The sequence below is a fragment of the Diceros bicornis genome, chromosome 6, assembly GCF_020826845.1.
Source record: "Diceros bicornis minor isolate mBicDic1 chromosome 6, mDicBic1.mat.cur, whole genome shotgun sequence".
NCBI lineage: Eukaryota > Metazoa > Chordata > Mammalia > Perissodactyla > Rhinocerotidae > Diceros > Diceros bicornis.
Genome location: NC_080745.1, coordinates 34949417 through 34972046, shown reverse-complemented (window position 1 = coordinate 34972046; position 22630 = coordinate 34949417). Strand labels below are relative to the sequence as shown.

Sequence of the window (22630 nt, the reverse complement as noted above, 5' to 3'; positions counted from 1 at the left end):
CTCCTTGCTTTTCTCACATGAAGTTGAAAAGACTTTAGAGAGCATTCTTTGCCCACTAAGGGTCCTAATTCCTGTTTTTTATGGCTGCATAGAAATTTGAATGCCTTGAGACCAGGTTTGCCCTTCTGAATGATTGCCACAGGCCCCACTGTGCCGCGTTTGCTACCTCTGTTGCTCCTGCATGGGGTGGGAGTAGGGGGGAGCCTTGAGGTCACTTATAGTTCTGACATCTTGTCTTTCTCCCTGCTCCTTAAACCTGAGGCTCTCCAACCAGGCTTTGGTGACCCTGTAGACCCCCGGGTGGGGGCGTAGTCAGCTTTGGAGGACGGGTAAGTCCACAGCTGTGCCCAGCTTCAGCTTCTGATCCCCTACCCTGTCTCTGTTTCTCCATCTGCTCCCATAGTGGCCATGGTCCCAGAGGACGACTTGCATCACAGCTCAAACTCCACCTACAGAACCGCGAGCAGCTCTCTCCGAGCTGACCAGGAAGCGCTGCTTGAGAAGCTGCTGGACCACCCGCCGCCCGGCCTGCAGAGGCCCGAGGACCGCTTCAATGGTACCTACATCATCTTCTTCAGCTTGGGCATTGGCGGCCTACTGCCATGGAACTTCTTTGTCACTGCCAAGGAGTACTGGATATTCAAATTCAGCAACTGCTCCATCCCGGCCACAGCGGAGGAACCTAAGGGCTCGGACATCCTGGTAAGGGCATGTTACTCCTGGGAGGCCCCAGCGGGGAGGGGCAAGCAGCCTGGATGGGGTGAAAGGCAGCTTTACATGGGTGCACCATTCCAGGAAGGTTTGCAGCATGCTGAGAATATGGATGCAAGTTAGCAAGCTGTGTGGAGTCTAGTAGGAAGAATTCAATTCAGTCCTAAGACGTGCTTTGTGTTGTGTATGAGGCCTCCTGCTTCATGTGGCAGGGGAACATGGAAATGGGTAAAACACAGTCCCAGCCTTCAGATTGCTTACTGTCTAACTGGGAAGAAGATGCAAATGATGACTCTATGCAGGGTAGTGTGGGAAACCTGAGAATCCAGAGTTCATGCCTCTGGGGATTTGAAAGGGTGGATCCAATAGCATTAAGTTCAGCTGTGATTTACAGAAAACTCCAAAGGAGCAGAGGCTAAAACAAGATAGAAGGTCATTTTTCTCTCGTGTTCAAGTCTGGCCAGCTCAGCGCTGGTGTGATGTTCCATGTTTTCAGAAACCTAGTTCCTCCACCATGTGTAGCTTCCATGTTCAAGATCACTTCACAGTCCAAGATGACTGTTGGAGCTCCAGCCGTTACATCAAATAGGAAGAGAGGCATAAGCACATAAGAACATTCCTGGAAGTAACACACATTGCTTCTGCTTACATGCTATTGGTCAGAACTCAGTCATGTGACATGAGCTGCAAAGGAGGCTGGGAAATGTAGTCTTTATCCCAGAGAACCATGTACCCTTCTAAAATGGGAGGTTGTGTAGTTATGGAAGACATGGGGAAATGAAGACTCCGGTAGAACTAGTCTCATCACTGGGGAGAGATCACTGTGACTCAGCAAGTGGATTGGAAGAATGGGGAGTAGACATTCCAGGTGGAAAGAAAAGCCTGGCAAAGGCAGGATGGGAGGAGAGTTCAGGTGTGTGAGGAACAGTAAAGCATCTAGTTTTGCTTTATGCGGGGTGCACACAAGAGAGGAATAAGGCCTGAGATCATTGCATGGGCCTTGAAGTCGTTGTTCAGGCCTTGAATGTCCAGGTGAGGAGTCTAAAATATGTTTGGTTGGCAGTGGCACCAAGCCCCCTCCTGCCACCCAGGGCGGCTGACTTTGTGGAGTGACTTTTCCCTCAGGCGGGGGCAGTGTTAAAGGAAAAATTATTCTGCCACTTGTTAAAATTGTCAGGAAAGCTTTACCCAAGACCATTGCAATAAAGGCGAGAGATTGGGCTCAACTTAAATACTACGAGGACAAGTGGGGATTTATGGCGAAGAGCAGAATGAGGGGTCATTGAATGGACAATTGATAAGAGGAGCCATCGTGGGTAGGGGGATTCTTGCTGAAGGCAGACCAAGTACATATACGGCAAGGGTGGGGGTGAGGAATTGATCAGATATCAAGGGTGATCAGATATCAAGGGTGGCGATTCTGGATAAACTGATTTAGGATTCTTGCTAAGTCTGGGCTGGGCAGGTGGAGGACAGGACAAGGGCTCAGAGGTTTGGTTAATCTTTGTCAGGAGCCTCGGTTTCCCCAGCTGATCTAGGCCTGTGTCTGCTCTCTCTTGAAACCTCATGAATGGGGGACGTGGGAGCACCTCTGAAGGCATGCCAGCTGGGGGTTGCCAGCTGCCCATCTCCTCCAGAGGTGCCCTAGAGGACAAGAAGATGGTACCCTAGCAGACCCCAGCCATACCCCTCAACTGGCCCAGGCGTTGGCTCACCACCCCCTTCCTGAAAGCACCTTTGAAATCCTTGACCGAACCCCAGGGAACTTTTCCCAGTTTTGTAGGAATGAATGACATGCTGACTGAGGCATCCCTATTGTCTGTCTTAAGGACTCCACCATGACTACACATCAGAATCCCCCGGGGAGCTTTTAAAAAATCCCAGTCTGTGGGCCGGCCCCATGGCGTAGCGGTTAAGTGTGAGCGCTCCGCTACTGGTGGCCCGGGGTCAGATCCCGGGCGCGCACCGACGCACCGCTTGTCTGGCTATGCTGAGGTGGTGTCCCATATAAAGTGGAGGAAGATAGGCATAGATGTTAGCCCAGGGCCAGTCTTCCTCAGCAAAAAGAGGAGGATTGGCATGGATGTTAGCTCAGGGCTGATCTTCCTCACACACACACACACAAAAAAATCCCAGTCCAGGCGCCACCCTAGAGATTCTGAATGAATTAGGCCAAGGTGGGGCATGCACATGGGCATTTTAAGACTTCACATCCCTTCCCCCTGCCCCTTGACGCTGTTAACTGAGGAATTCTTAGACACCTCCAGGGCCCGAGCCCTGCGTTTAAACCCATTTCCAAAGCTGAAGAGGCTTCACGGGAACTTGTGTAGTAATTTAGAGCTTCCTGCTCAAGGTGTGGTCCTGGGACCGGGTATCACCTGGGAGCTTGTTAGAGATGCGGAGTCTCAGACCCCACCCCAGGCCAGCTGAATCAGGGGCTGCATGCTAACAAGCCCCCGGGTGGCTGACAGGCACAGTGGAGCTTGAGAAACACTGGCTAGGGCATGGCTTCTGGAAGCCGCCTGCCTGGGTTCAGCCCTGCCTCTGTTAGTTCTGGGCTCTCTGGCCTCTGTGCTGCCTCATCTTCCTTATGTGACAGGAGGACAATCCTACCACCGACTTCTTAGGTTTGTTGTGAGGATTAAGTCAATTAATGGCGTACAAAGCTCTCAGAGCAGGGTCTGGCAGCTCTCTGTGAGTGCTGTATAAACATTGTTGGCGTTAGCTTCATTTGGGGGATGGGGCCCACACTTCTAAGCTACATGCAGCGCTGGTGTATTTCCAGACGTCTGGCTTAGCTGGTGCTTTATGATCCACTGTCATTTACCAGTGACTCCAGCATCCCAGCTTTCTGCCGGCCTCGGTAAGTCACCTAGCCCGCTTGGGCTTCGTCCAGAAGATCCCTGTCTGTCTAGGCTGGCCCCCAGCCTAGGGAGGCCCACAGGGCCAGATTACATGTGCACCTGTCCTGTCCCCCCCTGCCCTGGGAGCAGGCTGCCGGGGGCAGGACAGGAAGCGCAGGCCGGTCTCGGAGCAGGGCCCTCGCAGGGCAGATGTCCGCCGTGAGCTGCTCTCGCTGCAAGGCGGCCCCTGCCCAGCTGCAGGCACTTAGCATTCCAGGCCCCGCTACGATGCTTTATCGCCTCTTTCCAAGTGCTGGCAGGTGCAGATGTAGTACCTGTGGCTGCCCGGAGCTCCTGGCTCTTGGCATCAGAGATGGGAGACCTGTCACCCCTCGATTCATGGGCCGGGTTTGGGAAGCAAGCATGCTGGGGCGTTTCTGCATTTTGCAGGCCATTTTTCTTTGCCTAATTCCTCGTTCCTGCCATCCGCCTCCCGAATTCTTTCCCCCTCTCTTCCTGATTTCCCTGTGAGAGATCAGGTTTGGTCTGCTCTGTCACCTGAGGGCCGCTTTGGGGAAGGAGGGGGAGAGTCAGATGGATCTGTCTCCAGCCGCCACCTGCAACTCAGTTAGCTGTGGGTCTGAAGGTTGTCTTCTTCTGCACTTTCCTTTTACTGTTTCCCAGGGATGGCTACCATTGACTCAGCAGGAATGTTTGCAAAGACCCCCTCCCCCCCAAATTATGTCACTTTCAAGGTCACCTGCCATCCCAGGCTCATTTCCTTCTGCCTGGAACAGTGTTGGGGATGGGTTAGAACGCGTCCTGCTCACCTGCCCCCTTCCCTCTGTCTCTGAATGGGAACCTTGAATAAACCCACCACAGGCCTGTGGGCCCAGAGCCAAAAAATTGGAACATAAACAAGGAAGAATTGATACTTAACGATGGTGCAGGGCGAGCCATGACGGCTGCCATCTTGTGAGCCCATCGTGTTGGCAGGGGTGTTAAACGCACTGGTTCTTATTAACCCTGTTTTTCAGACAAAAAGCCAGAGGTTCGGTAACCTGCCCCAAGTCACACAGCTAGGAAGGGCTGTAGAGAATTTCACGGAGAATGTAGGTGGGTAGGTGATTGCAAAATTGGTCATGCTCAGAGAATGGTGTAGAAGAGACTGTCCAGGAGACAGGGGCCACCCCACACCGTGACTCCGCCAAAGGCTGTCTTCCTTCCTGAGGAGAGCCTGCCCTTGGTCTGGTCTCCTTTTCCGTGCTGGAACCGCAGGTGCCTTGGCTCTGCCCCTGGATTCTGGACCAGCTTCCAGGCTGTCAGCAACCCTGATCCCTTCCCCACCCCCACTCCTACGCCCCTCCCTTGTCTTCCCTTGGCTCTGGGGTTTTTAAGCCACCCCTGGTCCTGTGGGGGACGCCTTGCCCTCCCCTCAGCCTCTGCTGCAGGGCTGTGTGGGCTGCCTCTGGGCCAGGGACAGTAAACTGGACAAGCCCTTCTTTCCGCACCTTCTCCAGGCCATTCCATGCCCAAGGCCTCCGTCACCCCTTCCCACACATTCTTCCCGTGCCCCTTGGCCTACCCAGGGCTCCTCTCTGAGGGGGCTGTGGGACATGGCCAGGTCGTGGATGGGACCACAGTCCAACTTGGTGTCAGCGGGGCCAGGACCCAGGCCTAGCAATCTACTGCCGTCCTGTCCATCCCCTGACCAGAGGGGGCCCCAACAGCCCATCCCAGGGAATGGGGCAGGAGGCAGATGCCTCTCTTACCTCTGGGAACCTCCCCTGCTGCCACCCCTCTGAGTTTGGGGCTCCTCGTCTGGTCCCCAGAGGCAACTATCTCCCCATCAGTTCTCACCACACCACTCATGGTATTGAAGGCGTCTCATGGGGGAGCCACTGCTCTCTGCACTTTGCCTGCATCATCTCATTCAACCCTGCAAGCACCCCCGGGAGGCAGGAATTATTATGCATGATGACAATTCCAGCTTCACAGATGAGAATGCCTCCCCCACTAAACTTTTAGTTCTTTGGGGACAGTGAATAAAGCTTTCTTACTGTACATCCCTGTGCCCCCAGCACAGCTAGCACGGTGCCCAGTGCATAATAGCACACAATAAATATTTGTTGCATTAGTTATTGCGTGGCTAGGGAGGAAAGCCCCATCACCCCAATCCAAGATAGGGATGGCGTGGCTTTGCAAGGGAGCAGAAGAAGATCTGGGGGTCATAGTGGCCACCACCAAAGGAGTTCTGATCTTTCAGGTGGGATGGCATAGACATAAAGTGGGATTCCTGCTGTAGGGAAGGGGCCCGGGTTAGCCTGGTTCAGCAAGTGGGGGCCTGGAACATCCCCTCATTTGCAGCACCTCAGCCCCACAAAGAAGCAGGAGAGCATGACTTGGGAGCTATTCTTACAACTAAGGGCACACATCCCAATTCAGGGACAGAGGGTTGAAAGGAACCAGGATGAACTAGTTTGGAGAAGAGGAAACTGGAGAACAGATTATCAGAGGTCTTGGCAGTGACCTGCGGACTTTGCGAAGTCCCTGCCGTGCAGCCCGTGCCCACCCGCGACCAGACCTACCATCTTACTTCGTCTGCAGGACGACCTGGTGAGTTAGGTACTGTCAGACCCCTTCCCAATGGAGACGCGGAGGCTCACAGATTTCAGGCCACTGACCCAAGGTCATTTGCTAGCCAGTGACGGAACTGAGATTGGGACCAATCTGGAGGCCAGCAGGGCCGTCCTGGTGACCAGCGTGCTCTCTGGCCCATCCGACTAGCTTGGTGTTCTCGGCTCTGGCCACGCACTACAATCACTTGAGGAGGTTTTAAAGCCCACCAGCCCCGCCCACCTGATCCCACTGCAGTCTGAGGAGGGGCCTGGGCGCACGCGTTTTCAGCTCTCCAGATGAGGCTCATGTGCAGCCACGTGATCCAAGTAAAGGATAACCACGTGGGGGTGATGAGCAGCCGTTCTCTGCCCCCATCAGAGCGCCCACTCAACGGGCTTAGGCTTCGTCGTGAGAGACTTAGGTGAGCCCCCTAGAGGAACTTCCTGCATTGCGAGTTGTCAGATGCCGCAGTGGTGGGGAGCATTTCCTCCCTGGAGAATTAGAGCAGCCTCCCTGCTGGATGTCCAAGGAATGGGTTTCCTTGGCCTAGGCTGCCTCAGAGAGCGGGGGGCTCCTCACTGGGACCCTTACAAACGCAAGTGGGTGGAGGGTCTGGTGCTTGTCTGCCCTAAATGCTTTGGGCTTGGTTAATCCCCCAACGTGGCTGTCCTGTCCCCCATGCCCGCAGTCCTGCATCAGCCAGCGATGGCCCTGGGAAGAGGCTTTGGCCCTTCCTCTGGGTAGATGCTCCCTGTGGTGGGAGCTGGGGGGCTCCCTAGAGGAAGGTGGCTGTCCACAGATGCTCCTGGAAAAGGAGCAGCCAAGGCGACTGGGCCTCGAGGTGGACTAGCTCCTGGGGTGACCCAAGCAAGAGCGAGTGAAGCTGTGAGAACGTGTGAGGAACATCCTCCACGGAGGCAGCCCTGGCCTCTGCCCCCTGTGCTGCTGTAGCTGTGAGGACAGCCACCAACCTCTCTGTGCTGGGTCAGCGAGTGGACCGTGACCTGCTCCAGGGGTTTTAAGAGCCACAGGTGATTAATTTTTTAAAATCCCCTGGGAGATACCTGAGAGGAAGCTGGGTCTGTCTGTCTCATAGGACCGCAGGGTGGCCAGGAGGAGCCCAGATGGCGACAGGAAGGCATCATTCAGCTCCAGTCCTGGTGGTGCCCTCACCGCTGGCAGCTCGGGCCCCCCCCTGCACCCTCTGTGCACAGAGACCCCCTGGCAGCATTTACAGAGTGCTCCGGGGATGGCGGGGAGAAGGGCCTGTCTTGACCACACCTCCCACGTGGTAGCTGCTGTGCGGGACTTCGCTGAATCCTAGTAACGTCGGCTGCCTTCGCCAAGCTCTCCCCACGTGCCAGCCACTGCGCTGAGGGCGCTGGATTGTTCATCAATTCCACAGTATTTATTAAGCAAGCTACTGTGTGCCAGAGGCTTGATCTCCGTTATCCCTTTTGGTCCTTACTACAGCCCTAAGGGATAGGTGTTGTTATACCCATTTTACAGGGAAGGAAACCAATGCTCAAAAAATGTAGTTTGTTCCCAGGCACAAAGTAAGTGACAACTGGGACTCAGACTGGGCCGTCTGAACCCGTGTTGTCCAGGCTCTTAACCCTGTGCCCCATGTCAGCGTTTTCAAATGTTTCCAGACTTCTTTTGACCACACTGCACAGTTCACCTGGCAACACCTACGTGTCTGCGATGGAAACAACAGTTGCATGAAGCAGCATCTACACTTTTAAAAAAAGCTCTGATTGTAGTTTTCAAGGAGGAGCAAGTGATCATCAGTGCCGATCTTATAAGCGGCTTCTAAGCCACCCAGGCTGAGGACGGGGGTGGGGGGGTTGCCCCGGGATTTAACCTCTCGTAGGTCCTTGGTTGCCTTGGGGAGCAGCGCCGTTGGGGAGGGGGCAGATGCTGGACCCAAGGCTGTGGGTGGGAGGACGGGGGAGGGACGCTGCTGGCAAGCCTGGAGAACTGTCTCTAGGAATTTTGCTTTAAAACTCCCCCATTCTAGGGGAGTGAGGTGGGAGTTGCAGGGAAGTGTGGTCAAGAGGGTGCGAATTTTCTGGGTTCGTTTTGTGTTTAATATAGGAGAAACAGCAGCTAGTTTGTGTGCTCATGCGAATGGTCCGGTAGAGAGGGAGAGACGGGTGCTGAGGAAGAGGAGGAAGCACAGCTGAGTGAGGTTTGTGAGCAGACCAGGGCCTGGGCTCAGTGCACGGTCCCAGGAAAGCACGCAGACGATTCATCTCTGGGAATAGGAGAAAGGCAGCCAGAGATGAAATAAATACAATTTTGGCCGTGACCCATTAAGTGGATTTCATATCCTTTAATGGGCTGCAACCTATAATTTGAAAACCCTGCTCCACCTGTTTGCCTGCAGCCTCACAGCCGTCCATGAGGATGCATTCTGCCCTCATTCTGCAGAGGAGGAAAGTGGAGGCAATAAGTAACTTGCTGGGGCCACAGGGCTGCAAAGAGAAGAGCGGGACTGCAACCCACAGGTATTCGAATTGGCATGAGCTTTCCTGGAGCACTAGGCAAATACCCAGATTCCTGGGCCCCACGCTGCTGGCTCCTTCTCCTCGGGGTGGAACTGTTGCCAGGTGTCCCTGACGCGGCCAGCTGGCAGGGAGCAGGTACCCAGGAACCATTCTGCCGTGCCACATGCTGCTCCTTGAGAAGCACGCGCCATTCTGGATATAGGTGGATCGTGATGCTCCTGCAGACCAATCCTAGTGCCACTCAGATCTCTCCAAATGGAAAAGATGCATAGACTGTTTGGCAGTCCACTCCTCGAGAGCAGAATTCCAAAGAATGATGCTGAGTGGAGTGCCCCTCCTCCCCCCACCAGAGCGTATTAAGGCAGGATTTTGCCTGAGCCCTGTCATCCCAGAAAAGGAGATGGGAGGGACCGTCTAGGGGTCAGGCAGGGGGAATTGGGCTCCAGGCTTTCTGACACAAGGTGTGGGTGAGTGGCCGCCAGGCAGAGAGGGCAGGTCCCTCCCCCAGCTGCCCAGTGGCTTGGGCTAGCATGGATGGCTGCTCTAAACCATTTTTAAAAATTAGAACCAAAAGTGAGTCATTTTTTTCTATTCCCTTGTCCACCCTCTGATTCTAACTGCAGATCCAGCCAGCAGGCTATTCCCAATAAATATACCTGTGATGGCTTTTTCTTCTGTTTTTAGCTCTTGCTGCGTCCTGCAGAGGGAGAGAAAAAGCCCGACTTGAAACGCTGTCAGTCATACCTTCCGTGGCCTCGAGTTCTTGAACTCTCTTTTTATTTTCTCCCCGCTTGCTCACAGCCCCCTCTTTCCTCTCGGGTTATCGATCGCTCCCCCTCTGCCTTCGATTTTATTTCTTCCCGCACTCGTCCTTAGAATCCAGAAGCGATTTCCTCGACAAATTAGAACATGGCCTGGGCCTTAAGTGCTCAAGTGTCTCCTTAGTGTGATTGATGATCGCAAGTGTCCAGAGAGCAGAAGCCAATGGGAGTCTTCGCCGGGCACCCTCGTTACAGGGATCATCGTCTGGGAGGGGTCTGCAGTGGCGTCTGGGGCCTGGGGGGCCCTTGCTGGCCTCTTGGGGGTCGTCTGTGTGGGTGTATTTGTGTTGTGAGTGTGTGTGTGCTGGTGCACACGAGTCCTGTAAGCAGCGTGTGGTTTCCGCCCACGTGGATCTCCAAAGAGAAACGCTCCCCGCAGCAGAGAGGGCATGTTGGGGGAGGAAGTGCCAGCTGGGTCTGTGCAGGACTTCCTCTTCCCGATGGTTCTCCTGGGTTTCCTCCTACAGAGAGCAGGTGGAGCACCCCCAGACCGCATGCCACATGGGCCTGGTCCCTGTCCCCGGCGGTCAGCCCTGGGACGCTGATACACGTCGGCTGCAGAAGCCGCCCCGGTCAGGTGAGGGCTGTTCGGGGAGGCGGGGAGTTTTCTTGGAAGGCCTCTTCCTCCTTGCCCTGGCCACATGGTCGGAGTGCAAAGAGGAGGGACACGCTGGCCCGAGCACCAGCAGTGACCGAATCAACTCTCCCCTCAGAGCTCGGGGTCACTTGTGCGTGGACTTACGAGGGTTCCTGTTTCTCTGACCCTTCCCTCTATCTGTTTCTGAGCAATTTCTCTGCCTTGTAGGGTTCCAGCCTGAGGGTGCATAGGGGGAATAAAAAGGATGAACAATCGCAGGCCAGCTTGCCCCTCTTTAGGGAGCCTGGCGAAGGTTGATGGGGTGCGGGGTGGGGGGCGGAAGGGTTGACAGAAATGATGTCTGCATTTTCCGTGCTCACCGTGTGTGGGAGAAAGAACTCCAATTCAGGAGAGCTGGGTTCTGTTTCTGACTCTGTTTCAAGTTTTATGGGTGACTGGGGGATCCGTTTCCTTGTTTAAGAAACTAGATCGAGGTTGGCAAACTTTTTCTGTGAAGGGCCAAATGGTAAATATTTGAGGCTTTGTGGGCCACATGATCTCGAGTGCGGCTACTCAGCTCTGCCCTGTGGAGCGAAAGCAAGCGCCGGACATAACCCGGAATGAACGGGCGTGGCCGGTTCCCAGTGTTTTGGCCCCAGGGGCAGTCATTTCTGACCTCTGGACCAGACACTTCCTTATGGTTCCTTCCTCATCAGTGTTCCAAGATCCATTATAGAGGTCCCTACCCTGCTTCATTTCTCTCGTAACACTTGTCACCGCCTGACATATTATCTATTCATTTGTTTATGTGTTTGCCCACTGTTGCCTTGACCAGACCATCAGTTCCGTGAAGGCGGGAACTTGGGCTCAATCCTCTGTGTCTAGAATATCTATTGAGCTCAATAAATATGTGCAGAATGATGAATTAATCTTAAGTGTTTGTGGAGGGCCCATGATGTGTCGGTGCTGGACTGGCAGGGAGAGAGAGGACAGGACAAAGACTCTCGTCCCAGGATTACCGCCGTGGTCCTGCATTCGGGGTTTGGAATGTCATTGTGGGGTCGTTATTCCCCGGCATGCTCAGATCACACCAAGCAGGCCCCTTCCCTGCCCAGTCCACAGCACACCCTACTTAACTCCAAGTCGGTCACGCCTGAAACTTAGGGGTTACCTTCTATTTTCCTCTGTCTTTCCACCTCCACACTCAGTCCGTCAGCAAGTCTTGTCAGTTCTGACTCCGAGAGGTCTCCAGTTCTTCCCTCCAGGGCCGTTGCCCCGGCCTTAGCCTCGCTGGCCGCTGGCTCCCAGGGCGCCCCCTCCGATGGGTTCTCCATGAGGCCTGCAGAAGTGGTCTCTTTAAGACACCAAATAGGCTGTCCACCGCGCCAGGTGAGGCACAAGCTCTGCGGACAGAGGTGGGGTGTGAGCTGTGTGACTTTGAGCAAGTGCCTGACCCTGCTGAGACCCAGTTTCGCCATCTGCAACACGAATCTTCCCTCAGAGGGGTGCTGTGAACATGGAGGGAGTGACTGTGTGAGGAGCAGTCAGAACAGCAGCGTGTGGGGAGGGTTCAGGGAATGCGCACTGGTACCCAGTTTCGCAGCTGTTTAGGATCCTACGGTGGCTCCCCGTTGCACTCGGAGTGAGACCCAAACTCCCACCCCACCTGGACTCTCCGGCCCTGCCCTGCCTCCAGCCTTGTCCCCCGCTCTCCCCTCGCTCCCCGTGCTCCAGGGTCGCCCTGGCTTTTCAGTTGCTTGAGCACTCTGAGCTCATTGCTGCCTTGGGGCCGACCATATGCTCGTCCCTCTGTCCAGAGTACTTTACCCTTCACCCCTCACACAGCTTACCCTGTGGGTCTCTATCCAAACCTCGCCTCCTTCGAGAGGTGGTCTCTCGCAACCCTCATCAGTATCAGTCTCCCCATTAGACTCTATTTTAGCCCCTCACTTGGTTTTTGTTTTTATTGCATTTATTATAACTTGCAGTCTATTTTTTTTTTTTTAACTTGCTGTTAACTCATTTTTTCCCTCCCTCACTAGAGCACATGGCATCACCAGCCTCTAGCACACGTTGGGCAAATGTGAGGGGCGCAGCCGTTGTCTGCTGACTACGTGAATGAGTTCCAGGAGATGAACTGCCTTGAGCACTTCTGCAGGGAATAAATGAATGGGCCAGTGCACAGTCACCGCGCCTGCTTCTCCCCTCTGTGTGTCCCACCCACTCCTGGCAGGCGACTCCCCTATGCCGAGCACTGATGGTCTCGTTTTGCCGTTCAGATGCCTCCCCTAGCTCCCTAGTACCTTCGGAAACAGACTCCCCTCTTCCGCCTGCTGCCTGAGACCATCCATTGGTCTCCCTGCCTCCCTCACCTCCACGTGCCCCATCATTCAACCAAACTGGAGCCCCCACGGTGTCCTGAAAACGGGCCAGAAGTGAGGGGACAGTGCAGTGAGGAGCTCAGAGGAAGGGCCAGGAGGCAAGGCTCCCTGGAGGCAGGTGCAGCAGCTGGGCCCTGCGAGGCAGACGAGGCTAGGCCAGATGGGCACGGCCTGGAGTGGGGAGGTGGAGGGCGGCCAGGCCCCGGGAGGAGCTTGAGCAAGAACCAGGGGGGAGCTGGGAGCCTGGAGGAGTAGCTGGCACCCAGGGCGGCGGAGGGGAGTCCTGGGGGGGGGTTGGGTGGGAACGTGGGTCACAGTCAGGTGATGGGGACGTGGGGGCTGGCAAATGATTGACTTTGGGTGAGGGGAAACCAAAGAAACTTGGAGGAGGGGGCAGTGAGAAAAGGAAGGATAAACCGTGGAGCCTTGGGTGGGGCCACTTGGGGATTCTCTTAAAACCCTGTGATTTGGGAGCTGGGAGCTTGGGCTCAGCAGCCACCCAGGTGGACGGCTGGCAGGCAGTGAAGATTGTTCTGGAGGCAGGGACTGAGGGAGGCATGGGGGTCGTCAAAGCCCGGGGAGATGAGCTTCCAGAGGCAGGACTGTAGCACAAGGAGGAGGAAACAGGATCGGGCTCAGGAGGCGCCTCTGGTGGCAGAGAGGGCAGAGGTGGACTGAGCTGCCGAGGAGGGTGGGGAGGTGGCCTGTGGGTCCACGTTGGGAGGGCTGGAGGGGAGGTGTGGTGGTTTCCTGGGGCTGCTGAAACAAGGTACCACACCCGGCTGGCTAGAACAGCAGGAATTTCAGTCTCACAGCTCTGGAGGCTGGAAGTCCACAATCAAGGGGCCAGCAAGACTGTGCTCCCCCAGAAGTTCTAGGAAGAATCTTGCCTTGCCTCTTCCGGGTCCTGGGGGCTCCCAGCAGTCTTTGGCATTCCTTGGCTTGTGGCAGCGTAACTCCGGTCTCTTGTTCTGTGTTCACATGATGCTCGCCCTGTCTGCCTGTGCGCCCTCTCCTTCTTAGAAGGACACCAGTCATTGGATTTAGGGCCCACCCTGATCCAATATGAGCTCATCTTAACTCATTATATCCACAAAGACCCTATTTCCAAGTAAGGTCACATTCTGAGGCTCTGGGTAGACATGAATTTTGAGGGGACACTAATCAACCCATTATAGACGGGATGGCATGTGGTGTCAGGAGTGTGAGGACCAAGACCAGGCCTTGGTTATGGGTGGACTGCAAAGAGGCCCCTTTGGAGGATTCTTTCCGCAGAGCAGCCTGGGAGGGGTGAGGCCTTAGCCAGGAGGCACAGGCTGCATTTTTAGGAATTTTGGAGGGAAGGGAGGGAGGGGCCTGGTGGCTGGAGGCAGCAAAGTCAAAGAGGTATTTTTTCTTAGCCCAAGGGAGCTGTGAGTGAGCCTCGTAGCCAGCAGTGAAGGAGAGAGAGGACATGCAGGCCAGGAAGGTGGGACTTCACGGAGCACGTCTCCAAGAAGACAGCTTAGGCTGGAGGAGGAGCACCGTCTTGCCAGGAGAAGGTGCCCCAAAAGCTTTACACCAAGCAGAGGGCAAGTAGGAGGCTCATTCTAGAAAACCTCAGGAGCTTTGCTTATCCTCTCCCAGGGATTCCAAAGGAGATGTGCAAAAGGATTATGGACTGGGGAGGGCCTCCAGGCTACTGAAGAGCAAGGTTTATGGTGGCCCCAGGGAGCTGGCCTGGAGCTGGCCTGAGAGGCCAAAGGTCAGAGGGCTCATGTTAGAGCAGAGCGTAGAGGTCTGATGCTCTGACCTCAGAGCCCTCTGACGGGGCTCTGAGGGGCCCCATCCTGCAAGTGGCTGAGTCTGTCTGGCCCGCGTCTTTCCAGGCCTTACCTGTTTCTGACCCCAGCTTTATTCTGCCTTTGGGCCCCTGGCCACCCCATCACACCCAGGCGGATCTGGGCTCCTGTTTCCCTCACCTGTCTGGCCCCTGGAGCAGGCACCGGCCCTGCCTCCCTGCCCAGCCAGCTCTTCCAGCTCATCTGTGCCCATGGCCACACACCCGTGAGCTTTCCTGGTCCAGTGCCCCAGACATGGGGCCTTGGAACCCACGGACAGGATGCCACCTGCTCCCCTTGTGGGGACACCTGCCCTCTGCTTACTTCTCGGCCTGCCCAGGAGTGACTGGCCGATGCCAGGGTGAGGGCGCCTCCCCTGCAGCATCCCAGGCCGTGGAACTTGGCTCGCCGAAGGCAGCAAGTTTGCAATTGCAAACTATTCTTGGCTCCAGCCTGCTCGCTGCTGCTAATTTCATGCCCTTGTGATCCAGGTAACGCTTTGCTGCCTCGAGCTGCCACCCCAGGCTCGAATCGCTTTTCCTAGCCCCGCAGGAGCCCAGCTGCCTCTGCCGCCTGCTCTTGAGGTGGGGGCTGCGCAAAGCTGCCACGCGAAGCCGCCGAGCGGCCGGGCACCGCGTTAGTCTGCCGCAGCTCGTGACTGATTTGCTGCACTTATTTCAAAGTGCCCAAATGGCATTCAGGGGAGAGGAAGCTTAACCAGGGCCTGCCAGAGATAAACGGGCTCATTTCGGGGCCTCCCTGCCCGAAGAAACCTCTTTACCTGAACTCTGAGCCCGGAATTAAATTCTTCCAGAAGAGACACTTAGCACAGAGCCTCTCAGCGTGATGGAGGAGAAAAAACGTTCCCCATCGTAAAATGGGCCTCACATCTGGCCAGCTGGCTCTGCTGGGTTTTAAATTGTGTTTGAAGAGCCTTTCTCCCCACTCTGGTATTCACAAACTGGGCCAGGGTGTAACAGATGACAACGAGTTTCCTCATCTCCATGGCAAGTGAATTGAGTGCCCCGTGCCAGGGCCAGCAGTGGCTCTTCCACGCCTACCTGCCATCGGCGGGGGGCCCCGCTGGCACTTGATGCCTCTGGGCCAGGGTCTTTCCACAGTCTGGGTTTTGAGCCCCACCCCTACCCAGCCCGGGGGCTTTGCTGGGGTCTGCAGAGTCAGGAGAGAAGCTGGAAGGCAGCCCGGTGCTTCCCAACTATCATCCTCTGTAAGATGGTCTCTGCTTATCCGTGGACTGTGACCATCCATTTCAGGTGGCTGACAGAAGAGAGGACTTTTCTCTTAATCTTTTTTTTTTCCTTTCTAACACTACTCAGGTCCACAGGCCTGTGGAAATGCCTAGGAGAATGGACAGTGGGCTTTAAGGAGAAGAGAGAGTTAACAGGCAGAAGGGAGAGACATCAAACCTCGCGTCGTTTGCTGGCTGGGGCAGAGGGGAAGGCCCCCTTGATGGAACCTCAGATCCCGTGAGCTGGGCCCTGCTCACTGCTGGGAGGGCACGTGGGCTGCCTCTCCGGCCACTGGTGCCTCCCGGTGACATGCTGCCATCCCAGTGACAGTGTTGGGCTTGTGTGTGTGAGGTAGGCAGCCTCAGCCAGAGCGGCTCTCACGTTTGTGGAGAGATGATAAATATCTCCCCACCCCACCCGATTCCTGCCCTGCCCTGCCTCATGACCCTGCCACCAGCACTCACCAAGTGTGCACCTCTGTGCAACTCATCCACCTCTGTTAGCCTCGGGCTTCTTGTCTGTGAAATGGGAGCAATCCCAGCCCTGCCTTGTTCTTATAGGCTGTGTTAAGAGCAGATGGTCTGGGGTCTGTGCAGGCCACACATAGGCGGTTTTATTCACATGTCGGTTACCTGGAACTCTGCAGGGCTTCCGTTTCTGTGCTTGGATTACCTCACAGGTGCCCAGGATGACCTTTGATGTTTCTGCTGCCAGAGGCCGAGGGCTGAGGCCCTCCCGGGCCCCGGGTCATTGCAGAGGGCAGGGGAGGTGGAGGAGGACTGGGAGCTTAGATTAAACCTTCAAAGAGCGGAAGTTTTGTGCTGTGTTCCTTAGAGTTGGGCCTCGCCCCGCACTGGGTTGGAGAGCTCAGAATGGGGACAGAGGGGAAGGGGTGTGTGCTGTGGCCACGGTCCTGCCTCCCTCCAGTGTGTTTGGATTGAATGGACAACACAGTGCAGTTTTGTCTCAGCTCATCAGCCCTCAGGGGGTCCGTGCCAACAAGTGAACTGGGGTTAGAGTTCTAAGTGACAAAGAAGCCTCCCTCCGTGCCTTTGCACGTGCTGTTCCCTCCTCTTGGAATGCTGTTTCTCTCTCCACCAGCACTCCCACCTCCCCATGTCTGTCTGCAAACTTCTCCCAACCTTTCAGGCTGCAGTTCAAGATGGCCTCCCATGGGAGGCCCCCCGAGCCCCCTCCTTCCCTCCTCCCCCCATACCTTGTATCCACTGTACTACAGCTGTAGGACTGCACCAGACTACACGCTCCCTGAGGGCATCCGGCACCCTATCCTTTCTATTTTATACACAAAACCCCCAGCACGGTGTTGGGCACATAGGGGCTTGCCACATCTTCATAAACAAAGGAATGGACTAAAACAGGAAGGGATGCTGGCCTGATGGACAGTGGTCACCCAGCCAGGCTGAGGGCCAAGGCATTACCAGCCTCTGGGTCTCCCACCTGCTGAGGCGGAAAAACCTGCCTGGGGAGGCCTCCGTCTAGTCATGTCCTGCTCTGCTGCATCCACACACCTGCCAGCCCCGCCTTCTCGCTGAATCACACACGGCCTTCCGCCTGCAGTTACCCCAGGCCCAAACGGACCCCGGGACTGCAGGCTGTCTCTGGGCTGTGTAAACGGGGCTGCCATGTTGCGCAGCTCTGAGGGGCTCCGTTCGTATCTGCAGGACTGGGGCCCCTGGGGTACTGCAAAGCACAGCCTCTGCTGTCGTATGAGGTGGCCCATGCCATTGCCCTGGTGGGCTTCTCATTCCTCCACTCCCTGGCTGGAGCTGGCCGTTGGGGTCCTTGGGTTCACCTCTGGAGGTCGAGGCCAATGTTCATCAACCATGTTGCAGGGCACCTGGTGGGATAGATAACAACAGAACCTTTTGAAGGAGCTCTCAGGATTCAGGCCTAAGTGGAGGTGAACTCTGGCGTGAATTATCTGCAGACATTGCATTCCATGAAATGGCCTATGGGATGGAGATTACAGATGGCTTTAGAGGGGGCGGTACTGCTACCATTCTCACTGCAGTGTGTTTGAACCAGTATTCAGTCTTTCCATTTCCCGGAGTAAAGTGGGAGAAGGTAGACCCAACACCCCTTGGAAGCAAATGAGATGGACCCAGGAAGGAAATGCTGGCTGCGGGTCTGCAGAGTGCTTAGTCAGGAATTGAATGTCGGCGTCACTGTTGGATGTGTCTTAGAAAGAAGCCTGAGGCCAGACCTCCTGTGCGAATAGTCCCCCAGGGAGTGCTCCTAGGGAAGTAAGAGTGAGGGAAGAAAGAAGTGGGGCAGAGGTGGAAGAGAGCAAACACAGGCTGCGGGAGTCCCACGCTGCCCACAGCAACAAACACAACTGGTTGCTCAGGCCCACGAGATGACTCCAGAGAAGCCACAGGGAGCCGCCACACTTCAGAGCAGTCGGTGGGGGAGGGGAAAGGCAAGCTATTGACTGCCTTGCCTTGGTCAAAGCCTACCTCTACCCACCTTCAGAGGGTGTCACCTGGCCCCTCCCCTACCCGCTTTCAGAGGGTGTCGTCTGGCCCCTCCCCTACCCGCCTTCAGAGGGTGTCACCTGGCCCCTCCCCCAGGGAGCAAGAGCTCTGAGGGTGCAGCCCGAGCTGTGCACAGGCGCGGGGCTCTCTCCTTGGCAGTCGGCTCCTTCTCTGGTGGCAGCGGCTTTATGACCAGGGGACCAAGTAGCAGGGCAAATGGCCTGAGGGGCAGACGAGGTGAGCAGATCTGGGGCGGCAGGAAAACAAGCCCAGTTTCTTGAAATCAGCACATGCCACTTACAAAACGGATCCTCATTGCAGCAAAGGATTTGGTGAGAAAAGGCGCAGGGGGCTGATGTGGTCAGCAAGCATAGCCTTTGTTCCCTCATGGGCAGCGTGTTGGTCTTCGTGTCTGGCCGGAAGTCGAATTAAAAAAATCGTGTTCAGCTGTCCCTGTTTTTGTCCAGGAACTGAATTTAAATTGCAACGGAAAGCTGCAATATTCAGAAAAACCTGGTTAGTAGGAATTCAGCTGTCCGAAACCCTCATTAATTAGGAATCTGTTGCTGTGTAACAAAATACTACGAACTTAGTGGCTTAAAACAGCACACGTTTATTGTCTCACAGGATCTGTAGGCCAGGAGTCCTGGCACGGCCTAACAGGGTAGCTGGCTCAGGGTCTCGGTGACCACCATCCAGGGGTTAGCAGGGGCTGCCGTCTCCTGGAGGCTCGACTGGAGAAGCATCTCTTCCAGGCTTGCTTGGGTTATTGGCAGAATTCGATTCCTTGCAGTTGTTGGACTGAGAGCTTCAGTTTCTTGCTGGGCGTTGGCCAGAAACACTCTCAGCAACTAGGGTCACCTGCAGTCCTTGCCACGTGGGGTTCCCTAGCATGGCCATTGGACTCCTCCAAACCATTAAGAGAGAAGAAGAGTCCAGCAGGAACAGTGCTCCCATCACATGTGACATAATCCCGTAATCCTATACACATAGTCATGTCACCTTTGCCGTATTCTCTTGGTTAGAAGCAAGTCACCGTCTCGTCCATACTCAGCCGAGGGGATCACACAAGGGCGTGAACACCGGAGGCTGGGGTCACGGGGGCCACCTTAAGAGTCTGCCCCCACACCTCATTTTGCTAGAATTCTACTTACAGGCAAAAGCAGCAAATAAGTAAAAACCACCACGTGTTTGTATTAGAAATTAAGTTTAAAAAAAACTTCCATGGGATGCGGTAAGTCAACCTATGTTGCCGTCTGCAGCCCCCGATCTGTACTGGTAGAAAGATCGCCCAGGGTCAAGTCCATTCTGCCTCCCGAATGCTCTTTGTAAAGCAGAGAAATGGGCTCAGTTAACAGAAAGGCACTCATAGCCTTACCAGTTGTCAGTATTTAAAAGGCTTCCCAACATTAAAAGAACAATTTTCTGCTTAAATATCAACAAACCAGAACATTCAGTTACCTAGAAAATCCCCATTCCTAAAACCTCAAGGAACCTGAGCCTGCTCAAAAAAACAAAGGCAGAGATTCTGCATCCCATGTGATTGTTGCTCACAGACTTGCCACGGAATGAGCAGCCACTGATTGAAGGGCGCCTCCTCATGGGGGGCTCTGATTTGGGGCAGTCTCGGCCCCCACCCGCAGCCGTCTCTTCCTCGGGGCTTTTTGCCATTGCTCCCGCCCGGCGCCTGCCTAGCGTCATGTAGGCCCAGCCACTGTGTCAAGACGTAATTGACTGACTGCCTTGAACCCGTCCAGGCTCCACTGAGCCCATCAGGGCGGGAACAATGAGGTGGCACCTCAAAGGAGGAAGGCTATTTCTAAGGCTCATGGTTGATGGACCGCACCAGCCGTGATTATCATTTTAATTGCAGGGCCACCGGGATCTTACATTCAGGGTGCAGATTTCAGAGGCCACAAAGCACTCTGCAGGCTTGAAAGGGGACTGTGGAACAGTCTGTGCTGTAGCCTAGAAGGAGCCCATTATGCCAGCTTTCTTTCTTGGCCTCCACGTTGCCATCAAATCTCCCAGACAAGAGAGTTCTGACCCTCTGTTGCGAGGTCTGACTCAAATCCACCCTCCCCTGGGACCCTTTCCCAAGCCCTCACTCATTCAGTTCTCTCAGGTGCCCAGCACCCCCGTTCCCACCCTCCACCTGGAACTCCCTTAGAACTCCCTGCTCCCACCTCTGATTTGGCCAAAAAACACAGAATTCTGACATCTCTTCCTGTGGTGTTTTGAGATGTTAAAAGACCTTCGCACTCTGTCTTACATTCTCAATCGGACACTCCATTCCTAATGGGCAGGAGGCATGTCTGAGACTCTGTAGTGACCCCTCCGGTGCCAGAGTTCCTTGCACACTGGCAAGTGTTTTGCACACATTGTTCTTTGCACTTGGCACATCCGTAACTCCAAATATTTCCTCAATTAAGTTCAATGTCATAAGCTTTCCAGAGTAAAATACAGCTTCTTTTTTATTTTTCAGGGTAAACAATATAATTCATATAAAGCCCTTGTATTTGGCACTCAGTAAATGCTGCGTACATGTCAGCTGTCGTCAAGACTCAGAACCCATCATCGTTGCCGACCTGAGGTCCGTGGTTTGACACACAATGACCAGAGCCAAGATATGTCAGCCCTTTCCAATGTTTTGGGTTTTTTTAAGACCCAAATTGAGGGGTAATGTACACACAGTAAATTCCACCCTAATGAGTGGACAGTTCTCTGAGTTTTGAAAACCACGTACAGTCACCATACAGCTTCTTTAGCTGTAAGTTCCAACACATTATAATCAGGAGTTCTTCGTCCTGTCTGTGGTCTCATGCACTCTTTGTCTATGAGACTCCTGAGCTGCTTCCAGGAAAAGGCCCTTTTTCCTCATCTTGGCATCTAGGAGCCACTTCCCAAACTGGCTTTGACCTTGAGTAGCAGCTCTGCTGAGGGAGCAAATGCAGATTCAGAACAAAGTTGTCCTGCAGGGATCAGGGCCTGGTGAGGGCTCTTCCTAAGAGGCCTCACTTGGTTGCAGCAACGTGAGATTATGGTTGGGTCATAGCAAAACTGATTTGGATAACTCTGAAGTCTGACAGTGGGCAATGAAGGCTGATAGGGCAGAATTTTTCTTTGTTGACGTGGAGTCCTCTCTCCATTGAGTCATCTGTGGGTGGGACAGGTAGAAGTTATGGTATCATGGGCTGCAGAGCATTAGGCACCTCTCTGAGGGCAGGGACAATGTCTTCTCCTTCCTTATGTCCCAGCACTTAGCACAGCTCATGCTGGTGTGTGTTTGTTGAGGGACCGAGTGTGTGGTCTTAGGTTGGAGGTGGAGTAGGATCATGCCGTCTTGGGGTAGGCTTACCCATCGCTCGTAGGAATCTGAAGACAGTGGGAGAAGCCCCAGCAAGAAGGGCCCTGTCTCTGCACTCGAGTGGCCCCCTCCATCCCGAGTGACCTTAGCGGCCTCCTCCCTTCTGTGCTGCTCCCGGGTGGGCCCTCCGTCCCGAGTGACCTCAGCGGCCTCCTCCCTTCTGTGCTTGCAGAACTACTTTGAGAGCTACCTTTCCGTCGCCTCCACCGTGCCCTCCGTGCTGTGCCTCATGGCGAACTTCCTGCTTGTCAACAGGTAGGCCACTGCCCTCCCTCTCTCAGGCCCCGACCTTCACTCCAGCCTTCTCCACCCCCGTTTCGTCCACTGCTGCTGCTTTTCTGCCTGCATAAATGGTGACCACCAAAGCAGGAGGCAGGTGGCTCAGACTCCTCCGTGAAGACTGGGAAGTCAGATCAGTTACCTGGGCCCGGCCGATGGAGTGCCCAGTCAGGGAGCTGGACTTCCACTTCCCAGCCACACGCTGTGACATTGTGTCAGCTGCCAGCAGGAGGCATGTGGGAACACATGTCTTCGTCTCTTCTCCTCCGGAGCCTGTCTGTCAACAGCTGCCTGGGCTGCAGGCCTTGCAGCTGGGGGACACCATGTGGACGGTGGGGCGGGGCCCAGGGAGCAAGGCCTGTGGAAGCTGGTCTTCCAAGCATTTCTGAGAGCAGTCAGAAGTTAGGAGCCTGGCATCCCACAACTCTGGCTCTCGCTATGTGGGAATGGGTAACACCAGCTCAGGTGTCAACTACTCACAAAGAGGTCAGTAGGGAACTTCTGCCACTGTGTTAGTAAGGGCCAGGAGAGAGCCTCCATCTGGATGCACTGAGGAAGAAGGAGTGATTTAGGAGACGGCCAGACAAATTAGCACGGCCTTTTGCCACCCGTTCTCAATTTGGGTTTACCAGGGCAACAGCCCTCGCTATTTTGCCTGCATTTCCCCTAAGCCACCACTAAGTGATAACGGTGGCTACGTTATGATTCGGAAATCAGGGCTTCTCTTGGGCACAGCCTACTGAAACCTTGCATCACTGATGGCAAATCTGTTTTACCCAACTCTGCTTGATTTGTAGCGACTGCCTGGATCTCTGGTTGAACAGGATTCTAAGGCAGGTCTGGCCTCAGGGGGTGTGCTGTGATTGATTAGTGATGTTTTCTCTGAGTACAGGAGGAGAGAGGGCGGCACATGTGCCTCATGTGCACTAATCCTAAATAGACCAGTCTTTCCAAACA

At 54.9% G+C, this 22630-nt stretch overlaps 1 protein-coding gene across 2 annotated transcripts in view; it reads left to right on the top strand.

Annotated features, from left to right (window-relative positions):
- SLC29A3 (solute carrier family 29 member 3) overlaps positions 1 to 22630 on the top strand; it is a 43501-nt gene that overhangs the window by 2782 nt on the left and 18089 nt on the right. The window contains exons 2-3 of one of the 2 annotated variants that reach the window (XM_058543244.1): positions 404 to 702; positions 21567 to 21649. In XM_058543244.1, coding sequence (XP_058399227.1) covers positions 404 to 702; positions 21567 to 21649 — 382 coding nt within the window. Of the gene's footprint in view, positions 1 to 403; positions 703 to 21566; positions 21650 to 22630 lie in introns of those variants that run through there. The other variant, XM_058543245.1, reaches the window with a different exon arrangement.